The 25,178-nt window shown below is 40.5% G+C and overlaps 1 protein-coding gene across 2 annotated transcripts in view; it reads right to left on the reverse strand.

The window, feature by feature from the left end:
* The window catches only part of RNF111 (ring finger protein 111), an 84,116-nt gene that overhangs the window by 43,267 nt on the left and 15,671 nt on the right, over positions 1-25,178 (reverse strand). For both annotated transcript variants that reach the window (XM_065411722.1, XM_065411721.1), the window contains exons 2-4: positions 22,918-23,807; positions 18,621-18,747; positions 2,371-2,534 (exon numbers count right to left, since the gene is read on the reverse strand). In XM_065411722.1, coding sequence (XP_065267794.1) covers positions 2,371-2,534; positions 18,621-18,747; positions 22,918-23,788 — 1,162 coding nt within the window. In that variant the 5' untranslated portion in view covers positions 23,789-23,807. The remainder of the gene's footprint in view (positions 1-2,370; positions 2,535-18,620; positions 18,748-22,917; positions 23,808-25,178) is intronic.

A 25,178-nucleotide genomic window follows, 5' to 3' on the forward strand; every position in this document is an offset into this window, starting at 1 on the left:
TTTACTCATTTACTACTGACTTTCACATATCCCTAAGCAAGCAGTTATATGATTACTTGTAGTTCATAATCATCATCTGTGTTTAATGCATATCAGTGAATTGTACAAGTTTACACAACCTGGTCCAGTGGCTTTTCAAAAAACCTGCATATTTCTTAATTAATGGTTCTACTTTACACAAGTTTAATAATTCCAAGTGTGTCATACTAGCTCTGATTTTCAAAAACTCCTTCTGATATTGGGCACGATTAAATATATAAAAATTACAAGACAAGTTGGCACCCCTTTTGAAGTCAACCATTTTCAAACAATATTTGTTTATTAAACTAAAGCACACAGTTGTAGTAATAAAGAGTTGCTATAACCATCTCCTTTTCAAAACACTGGAGTAGAATATTTCCAAAAAGTATGTTAGAGAAAAAAGTTTTTAAAAAAGCCTATTTACTTTCAATTTTGTCCTCATTTTCAACCAGTAAAATGCCAGTTTTAAGTGCCTGCTGGAATCTTTAGCAGCAACTTCCAGAAGTTAGGGGAAATGTTAAAACCTCATTAAAATAGTCCCGTAGTACTCTTTCCCAACATACCACTTACTAGTGATAGAGTGTAAATAGAAGCTCTCCCTGGTTTTTCAATTATCCTGCTCATCCTGTGCTTCAATGTAATGTCATTATGCAATGTTTGTAATATCACAGTCTCTTCCTTAAAGATGGTGCAAGATCCATCAATACTAGACCATTGAATCACTAAGCTAGGCAAAAAAGTCAATTACAATGGGAGAGAGTCTCTTGAGAACCACTGTGGAGATACCTTAGCAGCTCCATAGTTAAGGATGAGTTGATTTTCCACTTAACAGCAGAATTACTAATCTTCTTTCACATTTAAGTGGTGTAATTTTATCTATTTCACACAGTAATTCTTCCTACAACAATTTTCCATATTTTTTTGTTTAAGATTAGTTGACTTTGCCACAGACGTTTTTAAATGAGTCCTTTTGAAAAATTTTCCCAAACCACAGTCCTCACAAACATCAAACTTCACTGTGAAAAAGTTTCCAAATTTACACTGGAACATAAAAAGTTACTACTCTAGTTCACCTTAACCTTACTGCTCTCTGTAAAGACATGCTGACAGCATTACTAAAGCTCTGCCTGCTTCTTCTATTCTCTAATGCTTCAAAGCCTGCCTCCCTGAGCCCACAGATCAGCTCTTCATATCTCTCTCTGAATTTACAATTGTGAGGTGTGCTGGAATTTTATAGGGGTTCTTTAAGCCAGCTGTATGAGTCTCTCTGACCCACTAGCTTTTAAAATGGGAACACTAGTTCCAAGTGAAATCAGAATTTTACCTCCATTACTGTCTTCTAGTGTAACTGCTCTCCCTTTATAGACAGAGCATTCAAACAGCAAGAGAAAGACAAGCAGCATGAGTAAGCTTTTAGTAGTAAGAGTAAAGTAGTAAAGTCAGGGCAATAATCTGGCAACAACAGGATTGCAAATTTACCAACTCCAGGGGCTTACCATGTCAACATTAGATTGCAAGTGACAAAGCCATTACTCAAAGTACTAACATAGCTTTCCTAAATCAGTGTTCTCAGAATTTCTACTTTAAAGAAAACTACCGTGATATCAGACAAACTCAGAATGCCAACAAGATGAGTGTATATACCAATTTCTTTTTTTTTTTTAAAAGCAATGAGTCAAGAAATCTTGTATTTAAAAAAACACCACACACACCCCACTTCCTTGCTGAATAGCTGGTATAACCACTAGATGTAGAAGAATTTTAAAAACTTCCCTAATTTCCCCTTAATATTATCTATTATTTTAAAAGATCTCAAAATTCTTGATTTTCTAACAACTCTATCTGTTTAAAAATAAGCCAAATTGCTTCTGATGTTCTCTCCTTTGTTTTAATTCTGATTTGTAGAGCCTCATGATAAATATAGACAGTAATTAGGAAGAGAAATGGCAAACTGACTGACAAGTCACCCTTTGATCTTAAGTTAAACTTGAATCTTGCTACTATGCATATCTTTCAATCCATTACAATTTCATAGTGAAGAGCAAAATTCTCATTAATCCAATTAAAGGTATCGACTTTTTTTATTTAACGTCCACTAGACTAACATGTTTATTTTTAGCATAAGTAAATTCAGCAACAACATTCAAGATTTACTGTGTATGGAGCAGCTGACGAGCAGGTTTATTTTGGCTTATCCTCTTGATTGCAACAACTATATTTTAATAGCAACCAAATATTCATTTGTTAGTGTTAACTCAGTTTTCTGTTCTGCTGACAACATCCCCCTGTCCCTCCGCTCTTTCATACTGCATCCTCATTATATTGATCTAAGTCACAATTATAACTTACCATCTTCATCCACTGTGAGGTCCACCACTTCCGCTGCATTCTGTCTCAGCGGCTGTATGACTGTGGAAATCCTACTACGGTTCCGCTGTTCTTGTGATCGAGCAGCATGAGAGCTAGAGTTTTGGTTCCAGTGAGATCTTGAGTGTCCGAGCGTCGAACGAGACCTGAAGTGGGGAAAAAATGCAGTTGCCTGGAGAAGTAACACATACGTTTGGCCTTGACTTGATACATTTTCTCTTAGTGAGTCTGGTTGTCAGAGATGGAAACTAAGTTTTCTGCTCACTGTGAGTTGGTTCCAACTGTATTTGTTTGGAAAAGTTTGATTGTCTAAATGTTCTGCCACATTCAAATAAACCACTACACTTACACACTAGTAGCTTATTCACTAGTACTATTGCAGCTTTGGGAGTATTCCCATTCTGGCAAACATCCAGACAGGCAGGACTCACACCCACGTTAGAGCTCATTGGTCTAATACTGCTATACAGTCTGCCTGGAAAGAGTACCACAATAAGACTAGCAAATATGGATAAGATTAAGGAAAAACCTGAAAATGAAACCATAGAGCTGTAGTTCCCACCATTTAGCACTTATACCTGCCCTTGCTTTATGCAAAGTTAAAAAACAAAGAAGTGTCTCTCTCAACCTTCAGTTCTCCACACCATTTGTATCAAATTTGTGAAATACTGGACATACCAAGGACGATAGGAATGTCCATAGTATGAAAAGATCTAGAACACGACAGGTATTGTTTTTTATGTTATTTTATTCACTTATATCTAAGATTTTGTTTTGAGGATTTTTACCTACTGTTATATAATTCTGTATTTTTAAAATAAAAAAAACTCAGAACACAACCTCTGAATTTATAATCCATTCAAATATATGCTATTATTTTCTTCTCTAGAGATAATTCAGAACCCTGCCTCACATAACTTTCGGAGGGATAGCAAGCATAATCGTGAACCATGCCCAGGGAAACTACTGATTTTATTTTTCCAGGCTGAAACTTTACACCCAGTAAATTCAATCCGTCCATCCACAAGCCAGACCAAAGAATCTGTTAAACTGGAGTTAAGGTTGAAAGAACGTATCAGTTACTTAAGGGGAGAACCCCTTACATGAATGTTGTATTTCCCAAAATACAAGCATTAGAAACCCAGGAAAGTCAGATTTCTGGGTCTAAAGTTTAATCTTTACATTAAAAATACAGAAATGCACAGACAAGGTAATCTAAAAGATCTTAATTCTACCTGCTTAGCAATGCCAGCCTCATCTTCACTAATTTCTTTCAACCTACTTTTTAAAATAGGCTATTTGGGGATGAAGGCTATTACAGCACGAGATATCCGAAGTCTGGAAAAACCATCATATTGGTCAAGTGCAACTCACCTCTACCATCCTCATCGTTCGTAAGTGCTTAATAAAATCCCTAAGTTACAGTCCCAGACATACTAATTTTTTTTCACCCAAAAAGTGTATAGGTTTACAAATGAGAGACAGCACTGGTTTCAGAATTGGTTTCATACATATATATTTATGACACAGTCTGATACTTTGGTTTATTTCTGCCTCAATTTCATGGTGTTTCTGTAAGTCTATGTTAGCTCTGTAATCAATGACACTATAATTGATGGCACATGGAATCAAAGAATTTGGAATGACTGGCTTATGTTTACTACTTATCTAATTGGAAATTTAGCAAGTATGCCTTTCTATGTATATTATATGCCCATAAAGGAAGATGAAATTGGTACAACCATGGTACCATTATGAATAAGGCATTCTAGTTTCTGCACTCAGTGACAAGGTATCAATATTAATGAATATGTCTCCAAGCAATTTCTCTTATGGGATCTTTACCCTGGAGCAGTTAAGATAGTTTGGGAGACACCTTTCATATGCTGTGGTTTCTTTTTGCTTTAACCCCTGCTGCCCACAAAGTACCTGACTAACCACAGACTCCACCTGTGGAGGGGAGAAATAAGGCTATAGACATCCTGAACTCTGCAGTTGTGGGGCTCCCTTCATGTAGATCTTTTGAGTGCTACAGGACAGCATGTATGGGAGATTGGGGTAGACCTAGAAGAGATGTAGTCATTTGCTAATCACCTTGAGAGACCTCTTTGTCATAGCACACTAACCACTCCCCTCCCCTGTTAATTTAAAAAAGTGAATTAAATTCCACATTTAACATTTTACTTTTAGCCTTAGAGATGTTAAACACCCGGGGCTTCTAGAGTTCAGTGGCAGTTGTGGGCACTCGGTAATATTTAAGCATAAGAAAGCCTGATTTTCCAAATTGGAAAAGGCTGCATTTAGAAGCTTAGGAAGTCCACCAGGAATAGAGACACAGTGGAAGGCTGGCATGGTGCACCACAAGCATGATCACCTACATTTATCTCCTGCCCCAAACCACCACTTCGGTAGACCTTATGAGCTCTGCTGGATTTTTTTCTCTGCAGCATGCAAGCTTTTTGTATTATAGACCAATCTTCTGTTACTAAAGAAATTCTGACAGATTTAGTTTGCATTTCTTTTATATTTTCAAAAAGTCATGATATTTTAATGTATTTACCAAATCAATATTCTTACATGAGAGCCATAAAGTGAATACAGTATGAAAAAGTTCCTTTGTATTTCCACTTTCCCAGAGGGCTAATTTTTGGTGACATGGTGGCACAATAACACTGCATCATAACTATGTAAGATACAAGGCCTTGTTTTGCTCAACAGTTATGTGACTGTGCAGCAGAGCTAATACATGAAAAAAAAATAAGGATTTTTCTAACATTTGATTTGAGTTTAGGAATCAGATCTGAGATTTGATACAAGGAAAGCAGAATCTATACAGCTAGACACATTTTGGGAGGCTTAGATTGGGCAAGGAGAAATGCCACTCAATGAGCTAAGTAGTATTGTATGTGTCTCCAGAAAAAATACACTCCCCTAAAATTAATGTTCTTATCAATTTTGTATCAGCTTAGCCTATATACTGGATTCCATGAATCCAATGATCATCTAGTTTTAACCTAGAGTACACACAAACTTCAAGAAGTTCAGTAATTAGCAAGCAATGACATTTTTATTGAACTGAAATGTAGGAACCATTCATCAGCCTGCTGATCCATAACACCAACGAGCTCATCAATGCCTGATACGAGCTTTCCTTGACAGGGGTTACAAGCCTAGTGGATTGATGGGAGGGCACTGTCAACGTGATATATTTTGATTTTAGTAAGGTTTTTGGCACAGACCCACAAGACATTCTCATAAGCAAACTAGGGAAATGTGGGCTAGATGAAATTACTATCAGGTGAGTGCAAAAGACCACAGTCAAAGAGTAGTTATTAACAGTACACTATCAAAATGAGGGGAGAGGGGGAATGTATCTAGTGGGCTCCCAGAGGGGTCTGTTCCGAGTTTGGTATTATTCAATATTTTCCATTAGTGACTTGGATAATGGAATGTGTGTATAAAACCTTCAGGTGACACCATGCTAGAAGGGGTTGCTAGCACTCTGGAGGAAAGGATTAGAATTCAAAATGACTGCCATATGGGAGAACTGGTCTGAAGTCAGCACCTACTGCACAGTACTATACTTAGGAAGGAGCAAATCAAATACACAGCTACAAAATGGTGAACAACTGGCTAGGCAGTAGTATTGGTGAAGAAGATTGGTGATTATAGTGGATCGTAACTTGAATATAAACCAACAGGATGAAGTTGTGAAAAAAAGTGAATATTCTGGGTTGTAATAATAGGAATGATGCATGTAAGACAAATCAGGTAATTGTATTGCTCTCCTTGGCCCTGGTGAGGCCTCAGCTGGAGTATTATGTCCAGCTCTGGGTGCCACACTTCAAGAAAGATGTGTACAAATTGGAAAGAGTCCAGACGAGAGCAACAAAAATGCTAAGAGATTTAGAAAACTTACTTTTGAGTTAACGTTAAAAAAGGGCATGTTCAGTCTTCTATTCTGAAGACTAAAGGGGGACCTGCTAGTCTTCAAATATGTTAAATACTGTCATAAAGAGGACACTGATCAATTGTTCTCCATGCCCACTGACAGTCGGACAAGTAGTAAACTGTAGCAAGGAAGATTCAGGTCACATATGAGGAAAAACTTTCTAACTAAAGATAGTTAGCACTGGAAAAGGCTACCAAGAGAGCTGTGGAATCCCTGTCATTGGCAATTTTTAAAAACAAGTTAGACACACACCGGTCAGTGATGGTCACAATATACTTAATCTTACCTTAGCACAGGGGCCTGGACTAGCTGACATCTTGAGCTCGCGTCCAACCCTAGGTTTCTAGGATTCTATCTTCATTTTACCATATGTATCAATAGGTCTAATTATGGCTATTCCCTGGGGATATAATTAGATTATTTTCCACATTATCAACCTCTGCGTTGAACCCATGCCTTTCAATGTGTTGTGCTCTTATTTTAGCAAGTGCATCATGCCTACTTGAAACTAAGAGATGACTGAATTCTGTACAAGAGTACGCACACAAAGAGAAAAAATACCTAAGAATTACAGTAGACAGCAAGCAACATGAAAATACAAAGATGTATCACTTAGAGGTCCATATAAAACCAATCAAGCAAAAGAACAAATAGGCTCCATAAATCAACTAGTGTAGAGACTCATCAGTTTTTTTGTGGAACAAGTGCGACTTGAACTGTAAATCCTCTATGGTATTCTGGACCTCCCATGGGAACGCTAAAGAGTGAAGCCAAGACTCACTGCTCATAACTAGCCCTCTAAATGCCATACCCATTTCATCCACTGCAGCTGGTAGGGACATTTTCCCCCCCACTAGTCTGCCTTCCTCAATGAAGGTTTGAAACTGGGCTCTGTCCTCTAGGGGAAGCTTGTCCTTAAAGTCTGGCATGTCTGAAGTAGTAATTAAGGTCATATTTTGCTAACAAAGCCTAATAGGTAGCGATACAAAGCTGTAGGCTTGTAGAGGAGTATACCTTTCTTCCCAAAAGGTCCAATCTCTTTAAGCCTTTGTCAGCCAGGTGACTGTAGGGTATTGTAACCTTGTTCTTTCTGTGTCTACCTGCACCACTAGAGAGTAGGGCATTGGGTATATGCAAAGCAATTCCACTCCTTTGGCTGGGACAAAATAATGACAATTTTAGGTGTGGGGGTGCAGGGAGCCAGGGTATGCCAGACAGCCCTGGCTGGTTCCATGATGGCCTTATTTACTGTGAGAGTTACTTTGCAGGGACCTATCAGCTATAGGATGTCAAGGTGCTGACGCTAGGCATCTTGGACCTCCTCCAGAGGAATCTTTTTCTTACATGCTTTACCCTCCTTCCTGCGGGGTCTTAAGCAGTCTGAGCCCTTAAGATCTGCACGCAAAGGCAAACCTGCACGGAGTTGGGGATGAGTCTCTTCTCTTAGGAGCAGATTTGGATGCAGCTCTGTCCTCGAATCTATGAGTGCCCCTTACTCTCGTGTGAAGCCCTGAATGACAATTCCTTGGGCTTAGGAGCTCTAGGCTCCGCTCCCAAGCTTATACTTGAGGTGGGTATAATTGAGGCCAATGTAGAGGGTAGTTTCCCTGGCTGGATCAGAGTGAGGTCTCATGAGCTTCTCTATAAGGTGTTCTCTCAACCAAAGCTCACAAGCCTCACATGTTCGAGAGGGAAAAGCAGCAGTAAATGCTGCACTTTGCTGAGATATTCATCTCACCCAGATAGAGGCAGCACTGGTGCTCATGTCACACAGAGAAGGAGTTAGGGAAAGGGACTAAATTCTTGAATCCCAGGACTCTGGGCATAGTCCCACCCAGTCTGTGGGAATGTACTCCCCAAGAGGGGGAAAAGCTAAGCTTAACTATACTATATTACAATTTTAATATTGCTAAATAATAAAACTATTTACAATATATATTTACAGACCGATAAAGAAGCTGGAGAAATCTGTGGACAGAGAGGATTCTGACTCTGGCCATGCGGTACATAAGAAGGAACTGGAGAGGTATTTGCCTGCACTGCCTCTTCTGCCTTCAGTCTAGAGCATGAGGAGAGCAACTGAAAATGTGCAGATCAAGTGACACTACTTACAAAGAATATCCGGACTCGGGCACATGGCACACATGCATACCCATGTGTGGAATACATGTCAGGACCAGCACTCGAAGAACCACCACTGCCTCAGCTAGGGATGAGGACAAAATAACAGCTGGTATTGCCTGAACTGCTAGGTTCATGACCTACAATCTGAGACACTGTAGTTTCCAGACACAGGGTAGGAGAGGTTTGGGACGGGTTGCCCCCCACTCCAGGGTGTCACCTGATGTACTGGAGTCCCACTGAGACCGCCCGTTCCACCAGCCTGGGCTCCCTCACCCTGTCCTGCAATGCCAGGCCTTCATGCCTCCTGTAGCACAAACACAGGTAGGGACATGCCCAGCTGCAGAAAGACACAGACACTGAAATCAGCTCTGCATGGGAAGAATCAGCTAGGGGATTGCCCAACACTCAAGTGCACACCCCCTTTGGGGTGAAAACCCAAAATTATATGGTCTTGCACTGCACAGAAAACTGTACAGCGTAAGCTCGTGAAATCCGCTCCCCCTCTCAATGTGCAGGAAGGTATGCACAGCTTTTTGCCCCATCAGTTATGAATTACACAAACTGGGTTTTAGAATAAACAAAACAAGTTTATTAACTACAAAAGGTTTTAAGTGATTATAAGGGATAGCAAACAGCTGAAAGCAGATTACCTTAGTAAATAAACAAAAATCGCAAACTGAGCTTAACACACTACATAGGTAGTAGGATATACATTAACAAATTCTCACTCAGTGATAAACATGCTGGCAGATTCTTAAGGCACAAGTGCCTTGGCTTTCCCAGGTTTTCATACACAGGCTAAAGATCCTTCTAGCCTGGGACCATCACTTTCCACAGTTCAGTCCTTGCCCCTCAGGTCTTTCCAGGTGTGATGTTGCAGGGAGAGTGAGGTACCCTCAAGAGGTCATTGTCCCCCTTTTATATCTTCTTCCCACTTGCTGGAAAGCTCTTTTGCTGTGACCTGGGTCAAACAGTTCCCATTGTGTAATGCTATCTCTGAGATGTTTCTATTGTACACAGTTCCTGGGGTAAATCTTTGTGCTTGTGTGCATTTCGTCAATAAGCCATTAACATTGTCTGGCCTTTTTAACTGTTGTACCCGAAAGGTTGCTTGTGGGTGTTTTCAACCTCACAACACGTTTCAGTAACACATACATAGCCAAACTTCATAACTTCCCATACCATGATATGACAATAACACATACAATCCAACAAGATACTAATATTAATGTTTAGCAGATCAAGGCTTTTAGAATGATACCTCACAAGACATACTTTGTACAAAACATATCCTAATTACATGACAGTGGTGAATATTGGAGTGTCAGGGTGTCACAAGGTTCTCATTCTAGAAGATGCAAAGGCATGATATCTAGGACCTTAAAGACCCCCCAGTTTCCAATAGAGCCATGTTATGACATATCATATCAGAAAGGGACACCAGGGCAAGTGTCTACTCATAAACCTGCTGTGTCCTAAGTGAAGCCCTCTACTCCCCTTCAGATTTGTAATAAGTAAGGGAGCCTTCCCTGCAGTGTTGTGAGTCAGAAGAGGACAATGAACATTCTAAATCTAAGGGGGGAGGGGGAGCATCTGAAGCCTGAGTACTAGGATTCTACAGGACATAAGCCCCAGATCAGTACTCTGTGCCAATGATGTAAAAGGCATCAGTACCACAAGAGGGATTTTTAGTCCAGTGGATAGCAAGGGAGACTGACTCTTCTAAGAAGGTCCATTGTTGCTGCACGCTTTTTTGTATTGAGAGGGGCAATACCACAAACCTTAGGGTTGGCTATGCCAATACACTTGGTACAGACATTCTGTGCAGAAGCAAGTAGTGTTTAGGAGAGTAGTACTGATGAAGTCCGTACCATAGTAACTGACTCCAAAGCACTCTGTGCTCAGGTAATCCCTGATGCCATGGCAGCAGCTGATTGTGAATCCCCAAGTAAACCCAAAGCCCCAGTACCATGCTCCCTCAGAGTGGTTACCCACATCAATCCATAAAGTCCCCTTAGAACCAAAGAGGTGAGATGACAGACCTCTTCTCGCTGGGAAACTCCCACTGAGATTTGTCCCTGCTTTTTCCAGATTAGCAATGCTCCTTTTTATCTGAGGATTTAGGTTTTATCAGCCCTACCTCTGTCTCAAGCCATCATGAGTCTTTCCAGATGGAGCTCAGTTAGTGGATCTGAAGCTGATGGGGACACTCCTGCACCAAGGTGAAACTTTTCCAAGCGGGTCTGCCCTCCCCAGATCAGGGACTAGCTGCATAGACAGATCTAACAAAATCATCTTTAAATGTGCCTCTCTAGCTTTCAAGGACCTTCTAGAAAAGGAATTGCACACCACACATTTATCAGAAATGTGCTTCTCCTAAACAAAATGGCATGTTGTGTGTCCATCATTTACTGGAATTGCCAACCTGCAAGAGGGGCAATACTTAAACCCAGAGACTTAACATCCCTCCCTATGACCCAATACCATGGAACTCCCAGTCAGAGAAGAAAAAGGAGGGAGTACACACACTTACAGCTAAGAGCAAAAAGGGATGCATAAAGATGCAGACACTGAAGAGCTCAGTCTTGCAGCAGTGGGTAGTGAGAAGGAACTGAGTGGTGGAATACATATGGACAAGCACTCAAGTACTTTCAGCTAAGTTCAGGAGCATGCAGCAGAATGTGCAAAGATGCTCGGTATGGACATGCTTCCTTTTTCCTACATGGAAGGTGAGATTATGCCCCCCGTACCAGATTCCTAGATAGTCCTGTTTTACTAACAAGGTAGTATCAGATCAGTGTGCTGCTTTAAGAATTTCAGAACAGTATGGTCTGGGTAACTGAATGTAGAAGGGTACACCTGACTACTCACATGTGGCTCAGTGGTCAGACAGCTGACTACACATGTTACAGCCTACTAGGTCAGGAGCAGCAGAGAGACTGGCAGCAGCTCTGGCAACATGTACATCCTCAGTTGACAGCATACCAGAGTCATTGTTTCCAGCATAATCTTGGAAAAGCTGCATGATGTCACAGAGGAGTGGCTAAGGTCCCTCTCTGCTGGTTTTGCAGCAACAGGGGAGTAATCATAAAGACAGAGCACAACGGTCTTTTCCACATCCCTAGCTTCACTCACTGCCTCAATCTGGTTGTGAGCCAGTTTTTGGATAGCATTACAAGGTGCAGCATTTGCTGTCAACAGCTCTCAGCCTCAATGCATTCATGGTGGATGCAGTCTGCGGGACTGGCAATCTGTGGTCCCACCTAAGGAGGTGGTACCGAGAGATGCTATGGGGAGGCTGAAGAGCCCCCCCCCCCCCCCCGCCCTTCGCAGTAGTGGCAGACAGCCATGTTTGACCCCCTATCACCACAGAAAAGTGCTCCCAAACATTGGAGGAGAGGGACAGTTGTGTGGCAAGGGGCCCCACTCCTCTTTCACCTCTCCACCACCACCACTACTCATCCTAGCCCATTTGTTTGTTTTAAAAAGTCTGTGTCCTACTCCTCAGCTACCCCTCTTCCCTGCCCTGACTAAATGACACTGAAAATTGCATACAACAAAATATTTTGACCTGGAACTGAAATTGTTATGACATTTGGGACTAAACATTTTGCTATCTCAGAAACTAATTTTTGCAGGGTTTTGCTAAAAAAATCAAAATGTTTTGATTTGGTTCAAAATAACAAACAAGTTGCTCTCAAAATCCTCCACAAAATGGAATTACTGTTCCCTACACAGTTCTAGCAGGCATATTTTCCCTCAGTATCCTCCTCCCCCGCCACTAGTAACATTACCATCATCTGAAAGAAGGGCTCATCATGAGCCAAATAATTTAAGTGTTTTGCTAAATATTACATTTTCTTCTTTCTGACCTTAACTAGTAATGCTTTGACTATGAGTGGCCAGTAGGGATTAATTTCAACATACTGACAGTCAGCTGAGTTCCAGAAAGGTTTCCCCATCTCATTACTACCAAAAAAAAAGTTGATGTGCACTGTTGATTTCTTTAAAAAAAAAAAAAAAAAAAAAAAAAAAAAAAAAGTACTAAAAAGCATCATAATTTTTGCTCCAGTTTTACTTCCTTAGTTTGTAAATTATACATATACCAGACGCATAATTTAGGAACTTTGTTAAGGGTTCTTCTATACACTATCACCTTTTAAACAGTGTTTGAAGAAGTAATCTCTTTCTTTGTTTTATTAATACAAGAGGGTAGGGATCAACTAACTTTTTTTTTTATTAAGTCTCCCACAAACAGGTTCCTTATACAAAAAGTCACAGCTTCGGATCTCTCATACTTATTTCATCTCCCACTTTGAGGTTAACAAATTTTATGTTTTTTAAAATACTGATCTTTTCAATTTTCAGGCCATTAGCACTTCAGAATTTTAAATAGGATTATTACTTTAGTTTTGGCAAAGAGAAAGAATATCACTTACGATCAAATATCTGAAGATTAATTCCATGTCTCAATCTTAATATAATTCCCCCCAGAGGAGGGTCAAATTTTAAACTACCATTACTTAAGTCTAGAGACAAACTTGAATAAAAGTTAAACCATCAAAAATACAGTTAGCTGCTCACAAGCACCTTTTAAACTATAGGCCTAAAGCTAACGTCTAATACTACTGAATAACTACTCAGTGAGTCATCACTTAATAGGGGATCAATAGTTCAACACAGGAATTACTATAATCCATTTTTTAACTGTAACAGATTTGATGGCAACAATGAAAATATTTTACATAATATTCCCAAATCTATGGTAAACAGTACTTCTCTGCAATACCCCATGTGCCATATAATTCATTCATTAAGTAGGATTGCAGGTAACAAAATGACAGATCATTCTTCTTATAGTCAAATATTAATAGAGCTATTACACAACATCCATTTCTACAGTGGGAAATACATACTTCAGCATGCAAAATATTGTCAACAACTAGCTGAGGCAGCACAAACCATCATCTTCTACTAAACAAGTTATTGTTAATACCTCCCTCTCTCTCCCCTCCATAAATGTCTCTTAATATAATCTCTCAGAACTCTTTTTCCATACAGGTTATTCAGAAGAATGTCATGAAGCAAATTCAGCAGTACCTGGGAGTCCTCAGGTCAGTTTTCTAACAGGAAATTTAAAACCCAAGGGTTGAGTAGGCTAAAGGGTTTAGATATACCTTCCATTAATTTTAAGTAGGAGACATATCTAATATCTCCTGACTTCTTTGAAAACATTTCAAAAGGGAGCATTTAAAAAAAAAAATTAAAGCTAAGATGTCCTGTGACACTGAACATCCTCTCTCACTGAATTAAGATGCTCTGTTATAAGAGCTCAATTCCACAAACACACATGTACTTACCTTTACAATCATTGAAATAAATGGGACTACTAACAGGAGTACAGTTAAGCACATGTGCAACTCTTTGCAGGATCAGAGCCTAAAGTCATTAAAAATTAAATAAAGGCTGCATTTTCTAGTATATGAAATAAGTAGAGTATTACACCAGCTGACCTCCATTTTTGGGGGGTAGATATTGGGTATAGAAACTGTAAAGGATATAGAAAACAAATTTACTTAACTTGATGGCAAAATACCTAAAATAGACACAAAAACCTCAAAACTTTGTGAATCAAAGAAGTTGTCAAATTTCTCTTTTTAAATTTACAGCCACCCAAATTACTGAAACCAAGATGACAAGTTCATACACTATTATGACCTATTGGGAGGAGTTTTAACACTATCCATTCCTTACACAACACTTATTCAATACATTTAAAATAGGTATTGTAAGAAAACCCGTCTTCTAGATTTGACAGAAAAACGATACTATAAATTAGAGTGCTGTATAATGTATTTTCAGGTTTTATTCTCATTTACCTAGATTTTTACTTCCCTCCAAAACACATCCTTGACTTTTAAAAAATGTAACCTGCTTCATCTATATGAGTTACGTGAAGCTGAACATAAGACAGACACTTATTTTGCTTTGAACAGTGTTCTAAATAGTGGTGAACAACTACCTTCAGAATGTTCAGTTTATTCACAATTCAGAGTTTTAGTTTCAAATGTTAAGTTGGAATTTTAAGACTGCTGATGGCACCTTCTGTTCAGCAGAACAGCAACAGAACTTGTAATTCTGGAAATGCTGTGATGTGCCTGACCAGGCCACATGACATTTGGTCTGAATAGGAAGTATTCAGATAACTTCACCACAATAAAGAATAATTGATTGGTAGGGAGGGCATTTTCTGGCATTTAATGATTGCCTGGAAGAACCTAAGGCTTAAAGCTGAGTTGAGGACGTCTTTCAGTCATTAGATGACTGAATCCTGGAAGTGAAGATCAGCACTGCTATTATAAAACACACAAAAATATAAAACTGTAGAGAAAGACAAAGTAATTACATGCATGTGTTCAACTGAAAGCTGCCAACGATACAGTGCTGTTTTAGAACGAGGTCTTTTCCTAGTAGCTGAAGACCAGAATTTTACACTTGTCACTCCATTAGTGAAATTCAAGATTTAAATTTATCAGTAATCTGCATATTGAAGGAGCTGGAAAATTCAATACAATCTGAAATTTACTGACAGATGTCATCAAAATGCATTGGAACAAGTCTTTGACCTGATCTTGCTACCACTGGAAAAACTACCATTGCCATCAATGGGAGCAGGATTCACGTATTTGGAGGAGGAGGAGAAGAAGAGAAACACTAGCCTTTATCTGATACTCTCCTTTAGTCCTTTTGGCTACTACACAACCCTTTTCTTAAAAATGCTGAGCAGAGAAAAAGCTGAATCTATAAAAGAATCCCATCTATCTTTAATCAAGCCTTGAATTAATGTTCTATAAATGCAATCAGCTTAATCTAGGCTCATTTTTGACACTTTAAAGGTTATCTACAATACACAAAAAGCTTAAAGTAATAGTTTGAGAGGTATCTGAAAAATCTTTCCAAGCATACCTGAAAAATATTGCTGCAGCTCCTAATAATGTACATTAAGGTGAACTGATCAGGCATCTCTGAAGATGATAGGCAAGGGTTAAAAATGCACAAGACTGAGAAAATAGGCAAGGGCTAAAACCACAGAGTCAACAAGAAACAGTACTCCAAAGGAAAAATCAGAATTTAAAAAAGAAAATAAATTAAGATAAAGAGCTACAGGCCAGGCTAAGTGCAAAAAATAAAGTTGATTTATCCTGTCTCTCCTCCCTTTCCTTCCCACTGTGTGTTATCTTGTTTTATGTTGCCTATTAGGGGTCTAATCTTGTTGGTGCACAGACTAATCAGACGCAAATGTCATGTCTGAGACCTATAAAATACATTTATGGAAGTGGGGGTTGTATTAACAGATGTTTCTGTGAAACACACACACACACACACACACTTCCAAATAAGTGACCCACTACTGCTTTAAGGAGCACGTTCAAAGAAGTAGATGCTTATGTTTAGAATGCAGTTAATTTATTCAAACCAAATGACTCTGCAGGAATATCATTTTGTCATTCTTGTTAAATATTATTATTCAAAGACCTGGGTGTATTGGCTGATTACAGAAGGACTATGAGCTGCCAATGTGATGCAGCCATGAAAAAGGCTAATGCAGTCCTAGGATGCATCCGGTGAGGTATTTCCAGTAGAGACAGGAAAGTGTTAGTACCATTATACAACGCACTGGTGAGACTTCATCTGGAATACTGTGTGCAGTTCTGGTCTCCCATGTCTAAGAAAGATTAATTCAAACTCGAATAGGTGCACAGAAGGGCTATTAGCATGACCTGAGGAGAGGAAAACCTTATGAGAGGGGACTCAAAGATCTTGGCTTGTTTAGCCTAACCAAAAGAAGGCTGACGGGAGATATAATTGCTCTCTATAAATACATCAGAGGGATAAATACCACAGAGGGAGAGGAGATATTTAAGTTAAGCACCAGTGTGGACACAAGAACAAATGGATATAAACACGTTTAGACTTGAAATTAGATGAAGGTTTCTAACCATCAGAGGAGTGAAGTTCTGGAACAGCCTTCCAAAGGGGGGCAAAAAATCAATTTGGCTTCAAGATTGATCTCGATACATATATGGAGGGGATGGTATGATGAGACTGCCTATAATGACATGTAGTTAATCTGTGATTGCTAGCAGCAAGTATCTCCAATGGCCAGAGATGGAACGCTAGATGGGGAGGTCTCTGAGTTACTGCAGAGAATTCTTTCCTAGGTGTCTGGGTGGTGAGTCTTGTCCACATACTTAGCCCAGGTCTACACTATGGGGTTAGGTCGAAATTAGCCACATTAGGTCGATCTAAAACTGACTGCGTCCACTCAACCAACCCCGTTCCGTCGACCTAAAGGGCTCTTAAAATCGACTTCTGTACTCCTTCCCGACGAGGGGAGTAGCGCTAAAATCGACCTTGCTGGGTCGAATTTGGGGTAGTGGAGATGCAAATCAACAGTATTGGCCTCTGGGAGTTATCCCCGAGTGCTCCATTGTGACCGCTCTGGACAGCGCTTTGAACTCCCATGCACTAGCCAGGTACACAGGAAAAGCCCCGGGAACTTTTGAATTTCATTTCCTGTTTGGTCAGCGTGGCGAACTCAGCAGCACAGGTGAACATGCAGTCCCCCCCCGAATCGTAGAGCATACAATGTTTCTACACTTGGGTGTTACAGTGCCAACTGGACTGGAATGTACGGCTGCAAGACTTCTTCACCAGCGACAAAGGACAGGAATATGATACACCTAAAATCTAAAAAGGCCCGCACATTTCCCAGAGTCACTACCCTTGATAACAGAACGTCAATGATTGCATTGGCTACTTGGATCACAGCAGCCCCCACAGTAGACTTGCCCACAAGAGCAGCAGTGACGGTGAGCTGAGCGGGCTCCATGCCTGCCGTGGTAAGGCGTCTGCATGGGTAACCCAGGAAAAAAGGCGCAAAACGCTTGCCTGCCATTGCTTTCATGGAGGGAGGGGCGACTGACGACATGTACCCAAAACCACCTGCGACAATGTTTTTGCCCCATCAGGCATTGGGAGCTTAACCCAGAATTCCAATGGGCAGCGGAGACTGCGGGATAGCTACCCATAGTGCACTGCTCCGTAAATCGATGCTAGCCACAGTAGTGAGGATGCACTCCGCCAACTTAATGCGCTTAGTGGGGACATACGCAATCGACTGTATAAAATTGATTTCTAAAAATTGACTTCTATAAAATCGACCTAATTTCGTAGTGTAGACATACCCTTAGGATCTAACTGATCACCATATTTGGGGTCAGGAAGGAATTTTCCCCCAGGTCAGATTGGCAGAGACCCTAAGGGTTGTTCACCTTCCTCTACAGCATGAGACACGGGTCACTTCCAGGTTTAAACTAGTGTAAATGGTGAATTCTCTATAACCTGAAGTCTTTAAATAAAGATTTGAGGACTTCAGTAACTCAGTCAGAGGTTATGGGTCTATTACAGGAGTGGGTGGGTGAGGTTCTGTGGCCTGCAATGTGCAGGTGGTCAGACTAGAGGATAATGATAGTCCTTTCTGGCCTTAAAGTCTGAGTCTATGTAACTCCCTTAGTTTTTCTCAGAAATCAGCTTTGATAAAAAGTAACAACCTTCTAAAAATGATTTCTACAATTCTTCAAGTTTGAGAACTTGCACACACCCCCTCAATAACAAATAGATATGTACATATATGTACAAGAGGCACCTGAGTGGCTCCACATGTCAGTGCCAAGTTTTCCGCTTCAAGCAAAGTTGCCTGACAAAAGCATCTAGCTCTAGTAGGAAGGCAGATTCTCAACCTGGAGAACTTGTGGCTCACCAGACACTCTGCAAGGACAGACAGACATCTGTAACATCCTTGTGAATTTTGTCCAGCGTCCTAAAACAAAGGACCACTAGTGGAAATGAGAAACAAATTTTGATATGGATATCCTCCATACATACAAACCATTTTGAACAACATTACTTCTTGCTTGTTTTCAGGCCGTTGGTGAAGGCTATACAAAACACACACAAAGTATAACACACTTTTTAAACCATTATCCACATTTTTAGGAGGTTAGCATTTTTTTTTTTTTAAAGTTACTTACACAGTAGATAAACTACCCCACCCAACCCACCCACCATAAAAAGAGATAGAGGCTAATCTCACCGATAGCTTTCTCCAACGGTTACAATTTCCACTTCACTGTCTGTTGAGGTAACATTGATTTCTTCATTGGCAGTGACCTGGGGAGTGGAGGATGCTTCAATCACTACAACATCTTCATCAATACTTCCTGGAGCAGGGAAGGGGAGAGAAAAATCATCAGTTTGGATTATATACATTTGACATTGCCTTTGTCATGCAAGATTCATAGAATCATGGGACTGGAAGGGACCTCGAAAGGTCATCTAGTCCAATCCCTTGAACTCATGGAATTCATTTTTTGTTTATAAGTTATTACCTTTATATATTAAAAAACTGCCTTTATTAAAGTGTATGTGCATTTTATAGTATATACACAAGTAAAAGGGATACTGTAGAGATCATGTAACAAACCTGTAATGCAAGCCAGTCAAAAGCATCTACCAAATCTGATCCAAAATAATTAATTATTCAGAGAAGCAGGACTGCTTGAACACTACCGCCTCCGAACCCTCAACAATTACATTTTTAGGTTTGTGAGGCAGGCAACACACACAACTCAACTTACTGAGATTTTTCAGTTTTAGATTACCGAGCCAACAGATAAGAGATAACTAATAATCTTGAACAGAACATCTCTACAGTTTGTGGAACTAAGATGAAGTTAAAAGGCTAGAGACAGACAGCAAGTAGATATGCAAGCTTCTGCCACAGAAGATCTAAAACATTTTAGTCTCATTACCTGTACCACTTTATTTCATTTAATTCCCACCTAAAAGGCAAGCTAGAAAAGGAGTTTAGAAAGAGCTGAAGAGTGCCAAACTGTGATCTAAGTCTTAAAGGAGCCTGCATGAACACATTGGCGCTTACAAGCATTTTTACACAGCTTATCCCTTTACTAAGGCTTTTGGGCAAGAGACTGTGAGGGCTATGTATTTTAGAGAAAACATATCAGATTGTAGAAATTGTGTCTTCAGTTTTGATGATTGGATGCATTCTAGAACTTGCATGAAGTCCCACCAAAAAAATGTAAGACTAAAAAGACTTGGGGAGAATACTACACGCATGTTTAAACTGTGTCCTAGTTGCATTATGTTTCCTACAACTTGTAAGTAAACACTTACAGAATTAAATCTGTATTTGCCATCTCCTTTTAACATTGCTATTCATATTCAAAAGTAGAAAGTTAGCATGTTCTGAAGTTAAAATAAGAGTTCCTGAGTGATGGGAACACTGCTGACCGCAAGGGCATACAAGTGAAATTTCAATTGAGTGTGTGGGGGGGGAAATCATGTCAATATTCTTCCCTAACTTTTTGGCAAACAAATCTTTTTCAAGGGGCTAAAAAATAAAGTTATTTCCTACTGCTTTTTTAGTTTTTAAATACTGAATATTTCTGTATTATTTTTACCCAGCCAGCTGGAGACAAATTCTCAGTATATTAAGCCAGTTTTGCAAAGCTGTGCTCACCCACTCACTTTGCAAGAGCAATATTCTGATAGGCAAGTAATATTGTCCCACTGTCATCAGTTTGCAGAATAGATTTTGTCTTTAATGGTAATATTTTCATTACTCCTGGGGGAATTCTGCGCCACTGTGCATGCGCAGAATTCATGTCCCCTGCAGATTTCTTTGCTTCTCCACAGAAAAATGACTTTCTGATGGGGAAGCAAAGGGAAGCCACAAGAGCGGTCATCTGACCCTCCCCAGCAGTATGTTTTGAGTCCCCAGGGCAGCCAGCAGAGAGGTAAATCACCGTGAGGCAGGTGGTGGGACTGGGGAAGACCTGGCTGGTGGCTCCTACCCTGCACCGGGCTCAGCTGCTAGTCCCAGCTGGACTGGGGAGGAGAGGACTTCCTCTTCCCCTGCACAGCATCTGGGGCTGGGTCACACCCACCCCCAGATTTCTCTGCAGGCTGCAGGAAGCTCTGCAAACTCTCTTCTCTCTCCCCCCTCCCCCCCCCCCCCGCTTCCTGCACCCGTTCTTCTTCAGCTGCAGGGGGAAGGATCACTGTACAGGGAGATGCTCCCCCATCCGCCCAAACCCCATGCATCCAGACCCCCTCCAGCCTCATCCCCCCTCCCCCCCACACACACACAGAACCCCCACTGCTGAGCACCATTCCCCCTGCACTTGGACCACCTGAAGCCACACGCACCCAGATCCCCACCCACCAAGCCTCAACCAGCTGCACCTGTATCCCTACCCTACTGAACCCCACTCCCCAGCATCTGGACCTCTCCACTGAACCCCCCACATCCAGCTCCCCCTGCCAAGCTCTATCCCCCACCCACATCCAGCCCCCCCCCCCACTCCCAAACTGAGCCCCAACCACCTTCCCCTGGACCTCCCTGCAGAGTCCCATTACTGTTGCACCCATAACCCCGCAACAAACCCCTTTGCATCCAGATCCCCCCTGCACCCAGATCCCCCACTGAGCCGCCTGCACCCAGGTTGCCCCATACAGAACGCTCTCAACCCACACCTGGATCCCCCCCACACTAAGCTCCTCCACACTTGGATCCTGCCTTGCTGAGCCTGCCTGCCCACACCTGGTGCATCTTGCACAGAGGGGCTGGGCCCTGGGGTGTTTCTGGGGCAGGCCCAGTCCTTGCGCTGTGTCAGGGTTGGGAGCAGCCTCACCGCCGAGTCCATGTCCTGGGGTGGAGCTACAGGGTGATCTCCCACCTCTGTGCAGCCAGTGGCCTGTGCTCCCCAATGCCATGCTGGAGCCTCCACGTTTATTTGAAAAAAAAAAAAAAAAAAACAGAATTTTTCAAATATTGGGCACAGAATTTTTAATATTTTGCTGCAGAATGCCCTCAGGAGTATTTCATGACAATTTTGCCAGGAGTCTATTATACACACCCATTTTCCATGAGTGAACCAGCTTATTGGAAAAAGGAAACTGAATTTACATACGCCACAGACAATGATAAGACACTTATTTAGTTACATACTGATGGGGTTTAGATAAGGGGTTAACAGGTGATAAGAGTAAGAGCCAATTAGTACACCTGTTCCTGCCTCCCTGTCATGTGGGATAGGAGCTCCATAAGATCATTAGGCACCTGGGCCTTATAAAGAAGCTGAGGGAACTCAGCAGGGGGGAGCTAGAATTCTCCTATGGAGAGAAACTCCTACACCTACCTACCTATGCCGACGAAAGAACCCCCAGTGTAGCGTCTACACTGATGTGCTGCAGCAGTGCCACTGTAGCCTTTCAAGTGTAGACAAGCCCTAAGTGTCTGAATGTAGGGTAGGTAGCTCCTTTCCATTGCAATGACAAAAAAAATTAGAGCATGAGTACATCCGTTATGGGTGTTTTAAGACCGTGGACAACAGAGTTAAGGTTGTATGGTGTATACCCTGTGTATTTCCTGGTTTTCTGAAGTTTAAACTTTGCTGAACTCGATGTTCTGGAAGGTTACAAGAGGTCACTGGGAAACCTGAACTCTGTATTAATGATTTTATTATCTGTAGCTAGTGAACTGAATGTTTCTAGTCACCTAGTTAAACACTAAAGAACATGAAGAGCTCATCCTCTCATACCTAGTTTTACTCAGACTGGAAAAGGAAAAAGAAGTTTTCCTGTTTTTTCAACTGCAAATTGGTTTCTCAAGTCTGAACTAATCATTGAACAGAATTAGTTGAATTAAAATGGAAAAAAAAATTCTCTCTGCACATACAGAAGAGGTTATTGTTGACAAAAGCTGCTTTAGCACTTCAACAAACTCTGGTTCCAAGTGTTTAGCCAGTGACTTTCACCTGTTCAGTGGTCTGACTTTATTTAAAACAGCAGCAAAAATGTACACATTGCTCAGTACTATTTTTTGTATTTAATTTAAATAATTTTAATAACTGAAATAAAAGTTTAGGCCTTAACATAGGTTGTCAGTTTCCTATTTAATTTAAATAAGTTTTTATATAAACCTGCATTTAATTTCAAAAGTGGTTTGTTTGTTTTAAATCACTGATTCTTATCCATCCTGCCAGTGGACCGCAGTCTGGGAACAATTATTTTATTCTAGTGCAGGATTTAGGGCTAAGGTGGTTTATAGGAATTTAAACTCACAATTTAATTTTATTACAACTTAAAAGTGCACCATTATTAAGATAAATATTAAATTCTGAACTCTCTTAACATGAGGACTATAGTACACTCTCCCACAGAACCTATTTCCTTTTTTAAAGGAAGAGCACCATTTGAAAGGTCTATAAACAAAAAGGAAAACCATGCAAATACTATTCACCATAAAATGAACAGATTAATAACCAACTAGATTACTCACTCAAAAAAACCCAAGAGTTTTGTTTTACCTGAGGGAACAGTTGTACTGTTTTGGTGGTTGTCACCAGGAGATACAAATAAGTCTTCCTCTCCTTCAGTGGAAGAACTTGAGGAAGATTCACTACTGAGGTCATTCTCACTGGAACTGCTAGAACTGGGTAGCAAAGCATACTTTCTTCGAGCTAATACCTCCCGTTTTTTCCTCTGAATTAAAATTCGTTCTTTTTGGTTTTGCGTTCGCTGCGAGGAACTGGTTTTCACAAACCTCTTTCTATATGGTGGTCTTCTCGGTGAATTGCTATGAAAACAGGGTCTTTTCATTAATAGTCCAGGTACAGATTCGGTCTCAGTACGAGGCCACTTTTGTGACCTTGCACTATGAGTTCTACTTGTATTCAACACTGCCTGAGTATGTCTTACGGGGGTCTCCTTTTCCTCATCAGATGTGATTGTATCAGAGTCTCCAAAATGTAGGCTAGATGAAGGTGAAGACACACAGTCACTAAAAGAAGAATCATTGTCTTCACTTTGTGTTTCTAGGTGTTGTCTTAGTCCTAAAATTCCCTGGTTTTCTTTAACACCACAGTTTTGAGCATATGAAGGGCCAGCCTGCTGACTCTTGCGTTTTTTCCGCACCACAATACCTTTGTCTTGTTCTGGATGATTGCCATTCATGTCCTGCTTTTGAGAGTCACCACACAAGTGAGAGAATTCATTCCCTACTTTATTGGCAATCATCTCAACTTCTGCAGGGAAACTTTTGGCTGCCCCAATGGGCTCAGGATTCAAGAGGATCCCCTTCAGACTCTCCTGTCTCTTTGGTGCATCAGAGGGAACTTCACTCTTCATATCCGCTTTTATAGTATAGACTATATTACATTCAGGAGTCCATTGAGACATGGAAAACTGCAAGGAAGTCCTGGAAAGAAAATCAGACATGCAACAAGAAAAAAAATTAACCTACTATTAATGTTGCACTAGAATAGCTATAGATTAGCAACCAAAAAAAACCACAACCCACATCTTTTAGTGGCAATGGGAGTATGCTAGCTATTTTGCTTCTTCCACTAAGCTAACACTAATATGCCAGAAAAAACGTTGGTTTTATGAAGTATTTTTCCTGCTAGAAACATGTTTTGTTTTTATTCCAGATAGTAGTTCCTAGAAATTTAGTCAGCCAAAATGTCTATTCTACCTTTGGCCCAGGGGGCTTTATATGCAACTCCCATCAGCATTAAAGGGCCTTACCGGTGTATAAATAGGTGAAAGAATAGTGACTCCAAAGTATTAAGACAGGACAACGATCACATAGTGGGCATTCTATGACTCAACCTGCTGGTGGTCCCAAACACTAGAAGCCAACAACTTATAGCAAGGCATCCAACATGGCATATTCAGAGATCCTGATCACCAGGGTACAAGACAGAAACCTGGTAAGGAACTCAAAAGCAAGCGAGCTTTAAGGATATAACCATCCAGTACAAGTAATGCAGTGTTCCCTACCAAGCAAGAATTTCTGAGTTGTCAAATCATTGTAATAATGTCTTCATATACATACAATGTAACTAACATAGAACCTTTCTTTTCTGGCCATTACCCTATTTTACTGAAGCACTGAATGAGCTACAGAATTAAGGGATTTACCATTGGGTACTCTCAATGTTATCTACACAGTGCTCAGAGGTTGTCAATTTCAATGCAATTTTTAAGACATCCTAAAACTGTAACAAACACATGGGTTTTTTGTTTTTTTTTATAATCTTAACATTAAATAGGTGTCTCAGAACTAGTTTGCCTTTCACATTGCTGTAAATAATTCTGTGAAAAGATATGTATACTCAAGATCATTTTAGAAAGTCTTGTTGAGTTCTGGCAAAAGGAAATATTCCAGCAAGCCAGTCAGAAATTTGCCAATACATTCTGGGCAGTCACTACTTTATTGCCCCATCAGGAGGTTTGCACCAGCTGTTTGGATAAAACAATTCTAGAAATCGCAAGTAACTTTGGCTTTTTTCCCCCCCCTCAAGAGTCCAGCAATATCTAGTACACATTTTGTTAGGTCAGGTCAGCTATTTTGACTAGTACTGTAATACACGAAAATGTCTTGCTTCTGCCGCCAACAAAATGAGGGAATGTTATTTAAACTGTCAGAACATTAACCAAAGACTGTTTAATTTCACACACACTGTAAAGTTTAAATTGAAAAAGCATTAGCTTTGAGAGAATTTACAAATATCTTGTAACACTTCACATGTAACTCAACATGCTGTCAAGAGATTAGTGACTGTGA

This window comes from Emys orbicularis, chromosome 10, assembly GCF_028017835.1.
Source record: "Emys orbicularis isolate rEmyOrb1 chromosome 10, rEmyOrb1.hap1, whole genome shotgun sequence".
NCBI classification, from domain to species: domain Eukaryota; kingdom Metazoa; phylum Chordata; order Testudines; family Emydidae; genus Emys; species Emys orbicularis.